A 19,367-nucleotide genomic window follows, 5' to 3' on the forward strand; every position below is an offset into this window, starting at 1 on the left:
TAATGCTAATTGAAACACATTGCTACTGAAATGAACTTCCATGAAGCTGAAAGTTCCGAGTAGCATCTTAAGCAGTTTTAAGCTGCTTAAGAGGCTAACAATGAGCCTTGTCGAAACTTGTGACCGAAGTTCCAGAAAGGCTCATCGTTAGCCTTTTAAGCAGCCAGAAAGTTCTATTTGGAACTTTATCTGAACTTCGCGGAATTCGAAAGTGCATTTTGTCATGGGAAGCGGAACCTTTTGATTACTTGGGTGGTTGAATTCAGATATGTCGAAATTACATTTTCAGCACTGTTTAAAATTATCATTAACCACTAAGCATTGTGATTCGTTTAATTATTATAAATTTTCTGATACCTATTTATTAAAATATTTTTTCAGAACTATACCTAATTATAACCCAATTTATTGTTATTGCTTCGCTGTTCTAACGATGTTGGTAAGGGATATGGTGTCTCAATTATTCTCAACTGTACATACCTATGCTTTGGCCCAGCTGCGATGGTATAATGTTAATTGGTCCACTCAGGTATCCAGCGGGCGGAGTGGCGTTCATCATCGTGCTCATCGAGCACGGCGGCACCAACATTGTGGTTGAGGTATGTGATATATTAGATGGGCCCAGATTTCCGTACGGGCCCGGCGAGGGCGTATACGCTCCGTAGCTCTGCGAAAAGAAACGCTTGTTTGTAGAGCGGATCGAAAACCGAGACTTGTAGGGCAAAACTATTGGCGGAAATGATTGCATGTTTCAAAGCCGTTCCATGTTTACCTGATAGCAGAGGAAACTCCTTCCCATAGAAACGGATGGTAGAGTCTGGTTCTCAGCAATGAGGTGTGGCATCAAAGAAATTACCTTGTTCAATAATTACGGTTGCATTCAGAGCATTTCGAATAGAATAGATATGATGATTCATGCTGGTTTCTTTGTGGATACTAATATCAATTGTATAAATTTTATTCCCTTTTCAAAAATAATGAAAAGTTTGAACATTCAGAAACAATAGTGAAAAGCTTGAGTGAATTTTCTATAACAGGTATGTTATTCCGAACACATGGAATGACTTTTCAACATGCGAAAGTATCTTGCCGTCAACAGACAACACGATGCGGTCACTGGAATCAAACCAGAAAGGGTTCTCATCCGGTCTTCTGGAGCTTCTGAGTACTTACATCACTCCGGGATACGCTCGGCACCGGCAGGGGAGTTTGTAAATCGATATCCGCATCTATTTCCGATATATCGTCGGTGAAGCCATTTGGGAGTGTCGTTTCACCTGTGTTTGATGTCTGAAATTTATCGGTTTCCTTGCCAGTGCGACGTTTCCGCAGCACCACACGTCCAATCACTATCGAAAGGCAGAGAAGAATCGCTACGGCGACCGCCACCGCCAGATAGATGTAGAATTTTTCCTGGTGCTCTGTGAAGAAACAAAGAAACGTTGAACCATTTTTCCAGTTAAGGTGCGGCTACAATGTGAGCCAGATGGTAACAATTGTTCCAGGCACGAAATTATTTCAAAGGAAATTTAATGATGGGTCATTATCGATGATGGATGCGAGTTTTCACATAATAATCACACATTGGTTCTATGTTAAGGTTGGGCTAACAACTGTTTGCATTCTACAGGATTATGAGAGTTGAATGACACTGGATCAGGAAATAGACAGCTTTGGTAATATGGCGAATTAAAGTTCTTTAAATAGGGGTTTTTTTTGTTGGACACTGATTATTCTACCTGTCCATAGAATTTTGCTGTTATAAAGTTTTGATAGGTAAGACTTGAGAAAAATACTTAAAATTAAGAAAGCATCTTTTATGTATAGACTGTTTCAGAAATTATAAATACACTAACGATAACCTGCCATTTCATTTTGAGCTCATAATCCAAAAAAGATTCTTCTAGCTCTAATAGTACACATGCTAACGAAGCAAATAATACTAATTTTGTTGATGTTTTTGGTAAAAGTTAAAAAATAGGGCTCTGTAAACAAGATAATCAAAATTTGAAGTTGCACAAAGTGGTCAAAAAATGTAGCATAGTAGGAAGGAAAAACATCTCACAGATAAAATATTTAATTTCCAAAAACAATAAAAATGGCTGTATCGATAATAAAAGATATTTCTCGATTGGTAAGAGTAATTTTTACTGGAATATTTGATCAACAACCACCATTACGGGCCTTCTCAAAACAAAAATTTTTGTTTCGAATTGCTCAACAACACCAGTAGCAACGAACGTTAAGCAAAGGAATGTCTCAATTACTGCGTACTGCATTCGTTTTTATGGTATGACAAGCTTTGCCATCTGAAGGATCGAATGAGCTGAAAAAATAAGTATGTTTAGATTAAATGCGTTTAGGAAAGCTAAAAAACTGTGTAGTAGTTCTTATGTTCCGTAGAAAACCTTAAAAAATGAGAAACTTGATCTCCGAAAAAATGTTGTAGAAATGCCTTTATCGATTTTCCCAAATTTTGATCAAGGCATTCCTTAGACAACTTGTTGAGAAAGCGGATGTGATAAAAATTTAGATATTTTTTGGTATTTAGTGATATATAATGTTGAAAACATTAAAAAACACCTTTGTGCAAATGCAAATTTGAAAAAAATAGTTATTTGTTAGAGAACTCGACTGTTCTTTAAAATATCAAGACAATTGAAAGGAAATATAAAAATATGGAGTACAATATGCTATACTCTGAAAGAAGTAGGTAAAAATCATTATAACAGTTCATTTAATTTACAAAACAAAGTGTATTTTTAATTTCTGAAACAGTCTATATTATAACCGCATAGCGAGATTCTCTATAGTACTTTGAAAAGGCCCAATGACATACTGCATTTACTCAAAATACACGATGGTTGCTATATTTCTATTATATAGGAATCATATGAAATCTCACCAGATATCAGAAAACAATAGTAGATACAGTTGCCGGCAGAAAAATAATGCATCCTTTACTAGCTGCAGATTTAAGTGAAGAAGTTTCTGCCATAGGGTAGGATGCCACTTCATGTAAACATTAAAACATTACGTCCATCTATTCTCGGACATTTCTGACTCCTTTTTCCCACTCTGTCCCAATTTTTTTTTCGTATAATCAATACATGATGTGTTAAACCCCCTCGCCCCTCCTCACCAAAGAAAGGTCGTCATATTTAAATGACCCTTAACATAAATAGCGTAGACATCAACAACCATGCGCCTCCATGCTTGTCTCAATCTCCGTGGAAACACAAGGTTGATAATAAAATCACTTGAAAACCTTAATTTCAAGCACGAAATACCAGAAGTTGCCAATTTTCATTGAGAAATTAAGCCGTTTCATCTTTCTTGATAAGAATGTACATCATATTTGTTATGCCAAATGGCCTTTATGCCAAATGGCTTTATGCCAAACGGCATTATGCCAAATGGGGTAGAGCCAATGCAACGGGCCATCTTACCCCATCTTGGCATTTTGGACTTTGTTTCCCTACATTAAGTTTTCAGAACAGTTATTCTGCGAATGTCAAAACATATCGATTTTCTCCTATCATTCCCTATGACACTTCTTGTTGTGCAGATTACTGGATTGGTTGAACCGAAAGCGATAGTTAATAACGGGGTTTGATGTACCTTTGCGTACAAAAAGCTTTTTATTTCGTCTTTTTTTTTTAGCAGGAATGATTCACACAAACTCCGTGTTTTATTATTTCATTCCGAATTCGTTCAAAGGTGTCCTGGATACCGTGAGTTTCATCATCACCACCATTCCCAAAATCTAATTCGCCCTTCAAAATGAGCTTCACTTAACTTCCTGGATGCTATGAAACCACTATTCATATTTCTCCCCTGGAAGACGGAACGATTCTGCAAAGTCATTATTCAACGCAATTCTGCGACTGGTGCGAATTTCACAATTTGCTGCTGCTGTGTTTCTTCTCTCGAATCCACGAGCAGCAGCAGGTTTGACTTGTTGGCTAACATATTTCCTCCTTTCATTGTCCTTTCCGTTTTTTCGGCGGCCGCAAGATGTTCATCTACAATGAGCGCTCAAGCTTATTAGGTCATTTGTATTCTTCTTCCGGCAGCGCGCAAGAAGCGGCACGGGAAAAATAGCCTCGATTAACTTGTCAATGGCCCGAAAACGATTCACCCAGCCGCGAAGTTCCATCAGCTTGGCTTAAAATGCTTATTGTCGATTGCGGGCGGTAAATGATAGAGTATTTTAATTTTAGCATAAAATCCTCATTCTTCTCCAAGTCAATCTGTGCTGCTGTGAGAGTCCACCTTGTGAATAGAGGAACAAAGTCCAAAATGCCAAGGTGGGGTAAAACAGCTCAACCCATACAATCATTCTTGAATGTGATTTGATTGTTGCTGTAGGTGAATGGTGCCAAGAGATGTTTGAATAAAACATCCTTCTAGAAACCAGGCAGGCAAACCCACGGAAAATCTTTCAATTTCCCAATGAATACTGGCAACTTGATTATAATTAAGGTTTTCTGGTGATTTTACATATTATCAACCAAGTGTTTTCAGTGACATTATAAAACACATGGAGGCGAATGGAATCAAGAAAATATTGTTTAGTTACCTATGCCTAAAAATGAAAAAGAAAACGATGAAAGTTTGAAAAAAGGCATCTTACCCCAATTCACCTTACGTAGAACGGTACTATGTAGTTGGAATGGTAAAAAAATAATAATAATAAAAGAACGTTTTTCTATGGCGTGGCATGACACAAGCTACATGGGTCCCCTGTTGTTCCATTATGTGTTTTAACTAGGCAGTATTGTTCCGTTTGTAATCCTTTTTTGTTAAGCTGAAGCTGAAGTATGATGCCCTATGCGGTAAGCCAATCATTGATTAAGTATTTTTTTGCCAACTTTACCAGATCAGCAAGAAAAAAATTAGAGCTCGAAGCCTCATCTACACACATATCAGGGACCATCCATAACCACGTGGCCACTGAGGTTGAAGAGGGGGTTTCTGCTAAAAGACCCTTGCGTAGAAGGGGGAGAGGTTGAGCTCAATGCTACGCAAGACCATGAAGGGGGACGGGGGTTCAGAAAAAATGGCCACGTCATTTATGGACAGCCCCTCATCTGTTTCCAATTTGATCCTTGGATACTTGAGGCGCTGTTCATTGCAAGGTGCCTGCACGCAAGATTACAAAATGAACTCTCATTGTGAAGTGAACGAATCGAGTGGCTTTTTTAATGGTCCGTATTTCAAATTCCGAGGTAGGTCATTAAACAAGGATTATTACCGTGTAAGGGTATGCGGTGTTGGATTTTTTCAAAGCGATTTGAAACGAAACTTTGCGATTATTTTTATTTGATTCGGTACGAAACAAAACGAAATTCGAAAATGTTTCGTGAGATCGATACGAATTTTGAACTCACTCGGTATTTTTCGAAACAAAACGAAATTGAGCTTGAGCTTGAGCTTGATTGACCGCCCGCAGTTGCAACTCCAGTATCGCCAGATCAGCTTCCCGAGCAGAGGAGAATATCAAAATAATAACTACGAAATCACATAACCAGTTTTTATATCTTGTTTTGTTATTATACAGGGTGTTAGGTTCCTGAGTGCAAACTTTTTAGAAGGTGATAGAGGACCATAAATGGTGAAAAAAATTGTTCTACGGATATGCTCAAATCTCAACCGTTACGTAGTTATTGAACTTCCCATGTTTTTGACTCTTATTGCCTTAACTCGCAATAACTTGAAAATGGTCAAACTTATCGAAGTTTTTTCCCCCTCATTCGAAAGATTATTGAATTTTCTATCAAATGGCTTCTTTCAAACGATTGGTTTAGTTAAATAACTAAGTTTTCTAGAGCAAAATAGCTGAAAATAGTGTATTTTTATTGGTTTTTGTCAATTATTTTTGAAACATGCGTAATAAATTAAAATTCTTTCCTAGGCAAAGTTGTGGCCCCTGTTACACTCTACAATTCGTTCTTTGACATCAAACTTCTAGCTCTTATCGTTTTCTTGCAATTTTGATTTAAATGTGTGGCACAATGCGCAAAAAAGTGCTTTCCATGACAGTTGCAAATTTATGATCTGAAATGCGATGTTAAAATTGAAAAGACTCTTTGGCGAGCGTTCGTGCGAGACAGTCGCAACTTTTCGTTCGTCCGGTTTGTCTCCCGATACTATCCAGTTCGGTGGCTTTTTCCAGTGCTAGTTTCCCGAGTGATCAAGTGTTGAAGTGAAAATCCCTAGTGGGACGCGTGCGGTTGGCTAGGCCACAATTTTTGCCGCAAAAGTTCGTTTAGTTTGAGTAAAGTTCACGTTTTCATTTTATGACGTGGCGCATTGACCGATTATCGAGCACATCAGTGCAGCACCCCCCGCACACCGCGCCGCTCGCGCGGCCGTGATCGGCTTCTTCCAGTGAGTACCCAAGCTCATCGTCGTCGACAGCAGCAGCCCACCGAGAGAAGAGCAGAGAGCGTTCAACCGCCGCACACCAGCGCAGCGTCGGGCGCTCAGCAGCAGCTCGCTTCCTCCCTGTGCGGGCCATCCGATCGCTTGGACCTGTCGTCGTCGAGCCTGTGGCTAAACAGAGTGCACAAAGATAAGTACATAAAGTTACCTCTCGTTGTTCCCTCCTCTCCACTGACTCTTTGATTAGATTTAATTTGGTACATAAGCAGTTTTTTCTCACTTTTCCTGTAGCGTTAATTTTGTCCCTTGTTTTTTGATTATTTCTCGTCCCTGTGATAGTGGTAGTTTAAGATTTTTGAGTGACCCGTGGTGGTAGTTAGCTACCACAATGGGCGATGATGATGATGGCGGGGGAACATCGTACCGCATCAACGAAGCTTCGTTATTGGCATCGGACTGCTCGAGCCAACAAGGCGATGTAAATGCTAATCCCTTTGTCTCCCTTCACCCTGGTGCTTCTGCAATGGACACCAACAGTAAATCTGTTTCGACGTCCCCCCGCCTCAAGGCCTACCCTCCCGACTTTGGCGGGCCATATGTTGTTTTCTTCCGACCCAAAGGCAAACGTTTGAACACCGTTCAAATCAGCAAGGATCTGACTAAGCGGTATTCTTCCGTTGTCTCCATTGACATGGTCGGTACAGCTAAGCTTCGGGTGACAGTAGGCGACCGTAAACACGCTAATGAGATTGTGGCCTGCGAGTTGTTTACACTTGAGTACTTCGTTTACCTACCAAGCGCGTCGATAGAGATTTCGGGGAAGGTCGCCGACGCATCTTTGACCTGCGAAACGATCATGCAAGGCTGTGGTCGTTTCCATAACCCTTCTCTTCCTCCTGTCCAGATACTGGATTGCCGGCAACTGCATTCGGTGTCCCAGGAGGGCGAGAAGAAGGTTTACACACCATCTGAAGAATTTTCTGTGACCTTCTCCGGATCTGCATTACCAGATCTGCTGGTGATTGGCAAACTTCGGCTACCTGTGAGGCTGTATGTACCGAAGGTAATGAATTGCATCAATTGCAAGCAGCTGGGCCACACCGTCCAGTACTGCAGCAATAAACCTCGCTGTGCAACATGCGGGGAGAGACATGTGGACGGTGCGTGTAAAACGCCGCCCAAGTGTGTTTATTGTGGCAGCGACCGTCCACATGATCTGATTGATTGCCCAAGGTACATACAGCAGAAAAAACATCAAAAACGATCGTTGCAGCAGCGATCACGGCGAAGCTACGCCGAAATGCTGAAAAAAGCTGCCCCGACCGTTGAATCCCGTAACATCTACTCGTCTTTATCTCTCGATGATCAGGGCTCTGACTCTCAGGTCGGGGACGGGGTTCCCTTTGTTTTCAAGGGTGAAACGAGGAAACAGATGAGGCTCCAGAGACCCACCAAAAAACCTCGGAATCTGCCTAGCAGCGACCCCCAACCCACCATGACAAATTTGAAGAGTGGTAAGAAAGCCACAAAACGTTCCCCTCCGGGATTCAAAATCCAGGACGAACGAGACTTTCCATCACTCCCGGGAACATCTAAAATCCCAGATGTCCCACGTTTTTCGAATCCTCAACCGGAAAGACAGCATTCGGAGCACCAGGAGCAACCTCAGGGTGCGCCATTGTTTACGCTCTCTGGCATTGTAGACATCATCCTCAGCTTCTTCAATGCTTCAGACTCCGTGAAGAACATTGTAAAAGGACTTCTTCCTTGCGTGACCCCTCTTTTGAAGCAGTTGGCTTCTAAAATGCCCCTCCTTGCGACAATCGTATCTTTCGATGGCTAATTTAACCACCGAGGTCGAAGATACGATTTCGGTTCTACACTGGAACTGTCGTAGTATTACACCGAAATTAGACGTTTTTAAATTTTTAGTTTACAATTTACAATGCGATGTTTTTGCACTATCCGAAACATGGCTGACACCTGATGTAACCTTACCTTTTCCCGATTATAATATCATTCGCCTTGATCGATCCGACTCTTACGGAGGGGTGCTTCTAGGGATCAAGAAGCAGCACTCATTTTACAGAGTCGATTTTCATCCGATGACAGGCATTGAAGCCGTCGCATGTGAGGTGACTATCCGAGGTAAAACCCTCAGTGTTGCCTCCATATATCTTCCACCGAGAACTGCAATATTTCGCAGGGATCTCGCCCACATCTGCTCGGTTATGCCCGAGCCTCGGCTGCTCATGGGAGATTTCAACTCCCATGGTACAGGCTGGGGGGAACTGTACGATGACAGCCGTTCAACGTTGATATATGACCTCTGCGACGACTTCAACATGACAATTTTGAATACCGGAGAAGTTACACGAGTGGCACCTCCAGCTCAAGATGGCAGCCCTAGAAACAGCCGATTAGACCTCTCAATCTGTTCGAGCTCACTATCGCTGGAGTGTACATGGAAGGTTATCCAGGATCCTCATGGTAGTGATCATCTGCCGATTGTTGTTTCTATTTCCGATGGGTCACATCAACCTCCATCTATCGACATCGCCTACGATCTCACCAAGCACATTGACTGGGAGAAGTACGCAGAAGCAATTATCGACGGTGAACAATCGGTAGAAGTCCTTCCACCGCGGGAAGAGTATCAGTTTCTATCAGAACTGATCATCAGTAGTGCGCGTCAGGCACAACGTCGACCAGTGCCAGGTCCGTCGGTTCGCAGAAAACCCCCCAATCCGTGGTGGGATAGTGAGTGTACAGAAATATATCGCGAGAAATCCACGGCGTTCAAAGAGTTTCGGAAACGCGGTTCGGTCGAAAACTTCAAGCGGTTCGCTTCCCTTGAAAGCAAGTTCAAGAACTTGATCAAGGCGAAGAAAAGCGGTTACTGGCGTCGGTTCGTCGAGGGTTTGTCGCGCGAGACTTCGATGAGAACTCTTTGGAACGTCGGTAGAAGAATGCGTAACGCGTCGTCGGTCAACGAGGATCGAGAAAGCTCTCCTCGATGGATCCTCAAGTTCGCAAAAAAAGTTTGTCCAGATTCCGTGCCCGTGGAGCGAATAATTCGTGATGTTTCCGACGATAGGGACGACATGGATAGGCCGTTTTCAATGATTGAATTCTCACTTGCTCTTCTTTCATGTAACAATTCCGCTCCAGGAATGGATCGAATCAAGTTCAACTTGCTTAAAAACCTCCCCGACGTCGCTAAGAGGCGCTTGTTGAACTTGTTCAATCAGTTCCTGGATAACAACATCGTTCCGGATGATTGGAGACAAGTGAGGGTGATAGCTGTTCAAAAACCCGGGAAACCCGCGTCGGATCATAATTCGTACCGTCCAATCGCGATGTTGTCTTGTCTACGGAAGCTGTTGGAGAAGATGATTCTCTTTCGACTGGACAAATGGGTTGAATCGAATGGCATGTTGTCAGACACACAGTTTGGTTTCCGCAGAGGCAAAGGTACGAACGACTGTCTTGCGTTGCTTTCTTCAGAAATTCAGCTTGCCTTTGCTCAAAAGCAGCAAATGGGCTCAGTGTTTTTGGATATTAAGGGTGCTTTTGATTCAGTTTGTGTCGATGTTCTTTCCGACAAACTACACGACTGTGGCCTTTCCCCAATTCTTAACAACTTTTTGTATAATTTGCTGTTTGAGAAGCAGATGAGTTTCGCTCATGGTGACTTGAAAGTTTCACGAATTAGCTACATGGGCCTCCCCCAGGGTTCATGTCTAAGCCCCCTTCTTTACAACTTTTATGTTAGAGACATAGATGATTGTCTCATGGAAAACTGCACGTTAAGGCAGCTTGCGGATGACTGTGTTGTCTCTGTAACGGGATCAATAGCAGTCGATCTGCAAGGACCACTACAGGATACTTTGGACAATTTGTCTACTTGGGCTCTCAAGCTGGGTATCGAGTTCTCTCCGGAGAAAACTGAGATGGTTGTCTTTTCTAAAAAACACAAACCGGCAAAGTTTCCGCTCGTTCTGATGGGTAAGACAATCACTCATAGCATGTCTTCACAATACCTCGGCGTCTGGTTCGACTCCAAATGCACCTGGGGGAAGCACATTGTGTATCTGATACAGAAATGCCAAAAACGAATCAACTTTATGCGAACTATTACCGGAACATGGTGGGGAGCACACCCGAAAGATCTGATCAGGCTGTACCAAACAACCATTCTATCGGTTTTAGAATACGGTAGCTTCTGTTTTCAAGCCGCGGCGAAAACACACTTGCTGAAGCTTCAACGGGTTCAGTACCGTTGCCTTCGGATCGCGTTAGGTTGCATGAACTCGACTCACACAATGAGTTTAGAGGTACTTGCTGGTGTACAGCCTCTGACAGACCGCTTTGCGGAGTTGTCGTTCCGGTTCCTCATCCGATGCGAGGTGGTGAATCCGTTGGTCATAGAAAACTTCGAAAAGCTGCTCGAACAGAATCCCCAAACTCGTTTTATGAGTGTGTACTACTGGTACATGACGCTGGAGGTAAGCCCATCTCCGGTTAACACCAATCGTGACAACTTCTCAGACTTCGACAGCTCCTCTGTGGATTTTGATCTCTCTATGAAGGATGAGATCACCGGTATACCGGAATCTTTTCGTTCCATAGGTATTCCACAAATTTTTGCAAGTAAGTTCGGGCATGTTAGCGGGGCCAGACAGTTCTTCACAGATGGTTCCAAAACCGATGATTCGACTGGATTCGGTGTCTACAACGAATTTCATAGCGCCACCTTTATGCTTCAAAAGCCATGTTCGGTATATATTGCTGAGCTAGCGGCTATATACTACACCTTAGAGTACATTCGCACTCTCCCACCTGAGCACTACTTCATTTTTACCGACAGTCTAAGCTCTCTGGAGGCTGTTCGGTCAATGAAACCGATGAAGCACTCAGCGTACTTCCTGAAAGGAATACGCCAAGTCTTGAGTGCTTTGTCCAAACGCTCATACATCATCATCATAGCTTGGGTCCCTTCACATTGCTCAATTCCGGGCAATGAGAAAGCGGACTCTCTGGCTAAGGTGGGCGCTAGCGAAGGCGATATTTATGAGCGTCAAATCGCCTTCGACGAATTTTTTGAATTGGCCCGTCAGGAGACCTTGATCAGCTGGCAACACAAATGGAGAGATGGAGAGATGGGTAGATGGTTGCACTCCATCATTCCACAGGTGTCGAAGAAGCCATGGTTCAAAGGGTTGGATTTGAGCCGCGATTTCATTCGTGTAATGTGTCGGTTGATGTCCAACCACTATTTGTTGAACGCACATACCTTCCGTGTTGGGCTCTCAGAAAGCAATCTCTGTGTCTGTGGCGTGGCTTACCAGGATATCGAACATGTCGTGTGGGGATGCAATGAGTATCGTGAGGTCAGATCTGAGCTGCATGAAATTCTCCGGGTCCGAGGAAAACAACAGAAACCCGTTAGAGAAGTGTTGGCAGGACTTGATTTGGAATACATGAACCTGATTTACCAGTTTTTGAAACGTGTTGATGTCAGAGTTTGATGTAGTACGTTCCTTGTTTTCGTTGTCCGCCTTTTGGTTTTGTTGTTCGCCCCTGTCTGTCGTCACCCCCTTCCGTTTGTCCTCTTCTTGTCGTTTTCTACCGATAAAGTCCTTTCTTTTTGGTTCCGTTACAGATATGGACAATTTGTCCCATCAAAGTTTTAGTATAAGTTAGCAAATAATTTAGTTTTAAACCCATAAATCCGTCCTTCCCATTTTTTTTCTTCAATCCTTAACCTCGAAACAGCCGCGAGTACTTCGGCTTCCCAAACTAACATAGTTTTAAGGCAGTAATAAATTGTAAAATGTATAACCATTGTAAAAAAACAAAAGATTTCGGCTCAGTTATGCCCATGTGGCGCCCGAGCCTTCCAAATAAATGAATAAGTAAAAAAAAAATTGAAATTGCAACAAAACGATAAGAGATAGAAGTTTGATGTCAAAGAACGAATGGTAAAGTGGAACAGGGGCCACAACTTTGCCGAAGAAAGAACTTTAAATTATTACGGATTTTTCAAAGATAATTGACAAAAATAAATTAAAACGCACTACTTTTGAGCTATTTGCTCTAGAAAACTTAGTTCTTTATCGAAACCAATCGATTCAAAGATGCCATTTGATAGAAAATTCAATAATCTTTCGAATAAGGGTCAAAAAACTTCGATAAGTTTGACCATTTTCAAGTTATAGCCAGTTAAGGCAATAAGAGTCAAAAACATGGGAAGTTCAATAACTACGTAACGGATATGATTTGACCATATCCGTAGAACAATTTTTTTCTCCATTTACAGTCCTCTAACACCCTTTAAAAAGTTTGCACTCAGAAACCTAACACCCTGTATAATTATCAAGGCATGGATTTTCCATAACAAATTTTGTTGGACAATCTCATTTTGTTATAATCAAGCTTGTGATATACATTCACTCAATTACATTTAAATAACATATTTTGTTGAAATATAAGTTTTGTTATTGTTGTACTATTGATCAATTTATCCATAATAGCACAACAGTATCAAGTTTCGAAATCAAAGTAACAGCCTTTTGTTTTGTTTAATTTTTGTACTCAGTTAGGAAGGAAATTTATGAATGAATCCTCTGAAAATTCCATAAATAATATTCGGAAAAACACTTGGAAGTTCTGGAGAAACCCTTCGATACCCAGGAGAAGTCTTCAAAAGAACTCCTTGCGCAATCTTCCTAGAAATTCCAAAAGTAATTCTTCTGAGCAATTATTAGAATTCTTGGCAAAATCTTTCGAAAACTTCACGAGAATTCCTCGAAAAAAAAAAACTCCTGGTGAAATTCTTAAAGAAATTTTCAGAGAAATCTTAAATTCGGGACAAATTATCACGGGAAATTCTGAAGAAATCCTTGAAGGAATTCTGTTCATAATTCTGGAGGAATCTCTAGTGGAGTCTTTGAAAATCTGTGAATGATTCCGTAGAAGAACTCTCGGATCTGGAAGATTTTTCTTTTACATTTTCTTTGAATGAATTTAAAAATGAATATGGTTTTTTTCGATCATTCAAAGTATTGTTAATCATGTTATTGGTGGGTTTGTGAGACAAAAGGAAACATTTTATATAATAAGTATCATAATTTACTATGAATAACTAATTAATATGAAAATTTGTTATTAAAATATTTTCCAATTTCACTGTTATTGAGTTGTTATTGAAACTAACAAAACAAGGCACATGGTTCATGCATTGGTGCAAGGGTGCCAGGCGATAGATTGTTTCAATATTACTGTGAAGCGGCACAGTTCGCTTGGTTGCATAACTTAAAGGCGATATATGATAGATTGAAACTGTGCTATGATGAAAGTTGGAAGTAAGGGAAACGGCTTTTTTTCAATCCGTTTCTGGTTCTAGCGATCGCTACGAACATACGAATATACATGAGATGTATATGTAGGAGAGAGAGTGAGAGAGAAAGTAGATAGAAAGATACAAAGTAGGAGGAAAGGTACGAGCCAGGGATTGAACCCAGGACTTTCTGCATATGAATCAGAAGCGGTAGCCACTAGACCACCAAGCTCGTCTCTTTCATATACGACAGATTACTACAGATGAAGTAGACACTCGAAAATGACTTAAGGGAAAAGTCTTCGGTATGGATTACTACACGAATTTTTATTGGCACGAGATTTGACGTTTGAGAGGTGTCAGCACGGTTCAAACGTCAAATTTTCTGTGAGAGTAAGCAGGCCACCATAAATTCGTGCAGTGGACCATACCGGTATACGATTTTTTCGGAATTTCAATAAGAATTTATCCATCATAACATATGTAGGGGGATTAGGGGCATAATTGACACTCTAAGCAAATGACTATGTTAGGCCTGTATAACAGACAAAAACTTAACATATTATCAGTTGGCTTACAACTTTAACTTGTTTCCTACGTGTTTCAATCATTTACAACAGGTAGAATGTCATTATTGTGAAGAAATAATGAATTGTAAACCGTGTGTTTTTTTGGGGCTGGCAGGAAAGGTACGGGGCAAAATGGACACCCATCGGGGCATAATGGACACCCCTGCATATTTCATGCTGTATCATTGAGAATATCGACCAGTTAAGTAATTTTCCTACGGAGATCAATACCACAGATATAATACTCCATCTTAGACGAGTTTACATAACCTTCATTGTAAATTGTAATGGCAGGGTAGATGTAGATGAATTAAGTTTCCATTTAGAAGTCGATGTTTAACCAATTATGTGAATAATTTTTAATAAGCAAATTCGACCAAATAAACGTTTTATACCAAAAAAAAAAAAATAAAATAAAAAAAAAAAAAATCAATACCACAGATATAATACTCTATCTTAGACGAGTTTACATCACATCCAAGTTAATTAAATAAATTTTAAGCTAAAATAATCGGATTGATTTTTTCCACACTCTCTGAAACGCCTAACAGTATGCAACGCGCGTACATCCATTCGTAATTGCCAGTGTTCATTTCGCCCCGAAGCGACTACAACATTAAAACTGCTATTTTGAGTATTTTTTGATCAAAAATGAAATACTTCAACCAAATCTTCGTATACATGTAGATAAGCTAACAATTCACTTATTTTTATGGTGGACACACTCAAACACTCGTAATAACTTATTAGCTGCTGCTTCAAAATTATAAGAAATCCACCATATGAAAAACATACTTCAATTTCAATGATATTTTGATTATTTTGCTGGAATATAAATGGTACTTTTGAGAAATAGAACAATGCCTTGTTTCTTTACACCTATGCATTAAAAGTTTTACATAAAAGTCAACGGTTTCGGCAAAAGCAAGGGTGTCCATTTCGCCCCGGGTGTCCATTATGCCCCTAATCCCCCTATGTTGAGTTGGTTGAAAAATCATTAATTGACCACACGTATTGGTATACTGAAGACTTTCCCTTAAGTGACCAACATTTATTTTAAATACTTCTTTTGCAGTCGAATTTTGATAGAATGTATCTTCAACGATTTCTTTTGGGTTTTGCAAACACATTTTCCCAAAGATATTTCTTGGGAAAGCTTCAAGACTTTCAAAAAGATTTACAAACAATTGTTAACAATCATTTCAATTAGTGTCCCTCATTTAAAGCATAGCTAAATGGTGTCCCACATCAAATTGCACCACGGAAAATAGGGTGTTATTGTTGATTGCATGCATTAAAATGGCTAATTTGACCAGCAAATGTTTATTATGTGTAGATGATTCTATCAAAATTCCATCAGCATCGGTTTATGATTGATAGAGATATTACTGACGCGAGAAAATTAGATTTTGGGAATCTTGTAGAATCAAAGAATAAAAATCAGAAATACTGAACCGTTAACAATGATTTTTTTTGCAGATTTCATTCGATTTGGTCAAACGGACAAAAAGTTGTGGTCGTATATGTAGCCAAAAGTCAAAATAAGCAAACATGTTTTTTTGTATTGTGGCATTCAAAGCTATCTAACTTTGGCAGTGTTAAACCAAAATGGTTTAAAATTTGATTGAAAACATGATATTATGTTAAATTAACACTGTCCGATTTTATTGAGAATAGTAGTAGTATTGACAGTTTCATAGTCGAAATAGTGCAAACGGACCTTAAAATTGTTAAAAGGTACGAAACTGATTACACTCATTTGAAGAGGGTATTCTGCTGGGAGGGTTCGAAAAGTCGGTACAAGATTGTTAAGAAGTGCCTAAAATTTACTCTGAAGCGGTTTAAGTTTTTTTTTTAAATACTTCTTTTGCAGTCGAATTTTGATAGAATGTATCTTCAACGATTTCTTTTGGGTTTTGCAAACACATTTTCCCAAAGATATTTCTTGGGAAAGCTTCAAGACTTTCAAAAAGATTTACAAACAATTGTTAACAATCATTTCAATTAGTGTCCCTCATTTAAAGCATAGCTAAATGGTGTCCCACATCAAATTGCACCACGGAAAATAGGGTGTTATTGTTGATTGCATGCATTAAAATGGCTAATTTGACCAGCAAATGTTTATTATGTGTAGATGATTCTATCAAAATTCCATCAGCATCGGTTTATGATTGATAGAGATATTACTGACGCGAGAAAATTAGATTTTGGGAATCTTGTAGAATCAAAGAATAAAAATCAGAAATACTGAACCGTTAACAATGATTTTTTTTGCAGATTTCATTCGATTTGGTCAAACGGACAAAAAGTTGTGGTCGTATATGTAGCCAAAAGTCAAAATAAGCAAACATGTTTTTTTGTATTGTGGCATTCAAAGCTATCTAACTTTGGCAGTGTTAAACCAAAATGGTTTAAAATTTGATTGAAAACATGATATTATGTTAAATTAACACTGTCCGATTTTATTGAGAATAGTAGTAGTATTGACAGTTTCATAGTCGAAATAGTGCAAACGGACCTTAAAATTGTTAAAAGGTACGAAACTGATTACACTCATTTGAAGAGGGTATTCTGCTGGGAGGGTTCGAAAAGTCGGTACAAGATTGTTAAGAAGTGCCTAAAATTTACTCTGAAGCGGTTTAAGTTTTATATGATAAAAAAATTAGTAGGGGTTGGCGGGGCAATATGGACACCCTAAGGTTTTCGCCAACTTTACCTGGCAAGATGTCAAAAAAGTTTAGTTTTTTGATACATATATCCTTTAAAGTCTATTTAGCATCTATTGCATAAGAATGCTCACGAAGAAAAATGATTTATCCACTTTAAAAAATGTTTTGAAACATGTTTGTCTTCAAGCATACGGGGCAGAATAGACACCCCCATGGTGCAATATGGACACCATGAGACTTTTACGAATTTCGTACATTATTTACACCCATAAAGTCATTTCATTACAAAACAACTATTATGGATGAATAATACGCCGAAGTAGTTCATTTTTGTTCAGTTAATTCAAATTCAGGCTGTTTTGGATAAAGCTTCGTTTTTGTCGGCATGTACAGCTGTGCCTTGAGCAACTATTTTCCACTTCTGTCGTTTTTTGACCAATTTGTTTCACCCTATGTCTACTATAGTGAACATTTAACCGAAAATATACTGAAATCGAAGAATTGAATTGGTTTGTGATTTAGGTTATATTTTTCCTTTGCCACTTCTTTCAAAAAAGTGAGTGTCCATTTTGCCCCGGCAGCAGAAGATATTTCCAAACTTGTTTTTTGATATAAGGGGCTGTCCATAAACCACGTGGTCATAAGGGGGGGTTCGGCCAATGACCATTTTGTATGGACGAAAAAAAAAATTTGTATGGACAAATGACCACGCGGGGGGGTTGAGAAGTCCCAAAAAAAATGACCACGTGGTTTATGGACAGCCCCTAATAAAGAAGAAAATATAAACATGTTAAGCATGTAGATACTGCAAAACTACTTGCATGTGTTCTAGAAATATCAGGTTTTAATCGACCTGCAATAAATTAATCACTAAATCTTATTTTAGAAGGTGTGAAAATTATAATTTCCATGCACAAAAAACGGAGGTGCGTCCTTTTCGTGTTAAATCAAGTATAATTTTAATTTCCAATGTTTCTTTACTGAAACTACGTTTTAGACAAATGGACTATATTCTCCATTCATTAAAAGTTCAAGCAAGTTCGTATATTTCAAAATATTGAGAGTGTCCATTCTGCCCCGGGTGTCCATATTGCCCCGCCTACCCCTACTCAACCGATTTCGATGAAAATTTCATCACTCAATATTTATTTTGGTGAAAACATAAAGTCAAATTTTCAGACAATAACTGTAAAGTTATAGCCTAAACTATTTTCAGGATGAGTGTACAAGATTCCAAAAATCTAATATTTTCGCGTCGGAGATACCTCCGCCAATACTTAACCGATTAAGATGAAATCTGTATGACATCATCTACACATAATATACTGTTGCTGATTAAGAAATCAGTTATTTTGATGCATACCAATCAAAAGCTATGCACTGTTTTCCGTGGGGCAATTTGGTTTGGGTCACCTTTTGTTCAGTAATAACATTGCTTTGATGGTAGGTCCAAGTCAAAGAGTATACTCGAGATATTTTTGGTAACTTTAGATGTGCAAAATTTTCAAACGATAGACACGTGTACTATACATTCGTTTTCGAAATTTTTAAGCAATTTCGCAGAATTCCATTTTATTTCGTCAGAAGGTATTTTTAGAGTCAAAATTTTTGGAAATTGACGAAGCGAAACGAAATTTGAAATACTAAATTTTGCCTAGAACTCCGTGGTATTCCACGGAATTTCGTTTCGAGGTGTAAATGGCGAAACAATTCGGTATACCGTATACCCTTATTATCGGGGATTTTTTAAGAGATTTAAAAACCAAAAAAAAAGTGTGCAAATCGGCTAGTTTTTATGATATCGTGATCACTGATCGCCGTAACGGCACTTAAAAAACGCAATTTCGAGATAATCGCGTTTAACCCTAGTAAGATGTTGGGGTCAATATGACGCATACTAGCACGCTGAACGTGCACTACGCTATCGTGGCGCGAAAATCCTAACATTTATTTATTTATTTATTTCACCGTCTCGAATTAAAAGTTAATTCCACAGACTGTCTTATGCTAAAATCTTAATTCTATTTTTAAACACATTTTTTGAAACATTGAAATCGAACAGATCACTCACACTATTGAACAAACGAAAACATGTAGATACCCGAGCAGAGGGGAATATCAAATTAATAACTACGAAATCACAAAACCTGTTTTTATTTCTTGTTTTGTTATTATTAAATTATCAAGGCATTACGTTTCCATAACATGTTTTGTTGGACAATCTTATTTTGTTATGACCAAGCAATTGGTATGCAGCCCTTAAATAACATTTCAATATTACATTCTGTTGTGGAACAAGTTTGGTTATTATTGTATTATTGAGAGTGCACAAATACTTTATGATATTGCTATCTAAACTAACACAAATTTTGAAACAAAACCTACGTCATTCTACAATGT

General features: G+C 39.3%; 1 protein-coding gene across 1 annotated transcript in view; it reads right to left on the reverse strand.

Annotated features, from left to right (window-relative positions):
* Positions 1-19,367, reverse strand: part of LOC115261461 (protein eva-1) — a 553,839-nt gene that overhangs the window by 12,614 nt on the left and 521,858 nt on the right. The window contains exons 9-10 of the mRNA XM_029863136.2: positions 1,174-1,421; positions 481-667 (exon numbers count right to left, since the gene is read on the reverse strand). Coding sequence (XP_029718996.1) covers positions 481-667; positions 1,174-1,421 — 435 coding nt within the window. The remainder of the gene's footprint in view (positions 1-480; positions 668-1,173; positions 1,422-19,367) is intronic.

This window comes from Aedes albopictus, chromosome 3, assembly GCF_035046485.1.
Source record: "Aedes albopictus strain Foshan chromosome 3, AalbF5, whole genome shotgun sequence".
NCBI classification, from domain to species: Eukaryota; Metazoa; Arthropoda; class Insecta; order Diptera; family Culicidae; genus Aedes; species Aedes albopictus.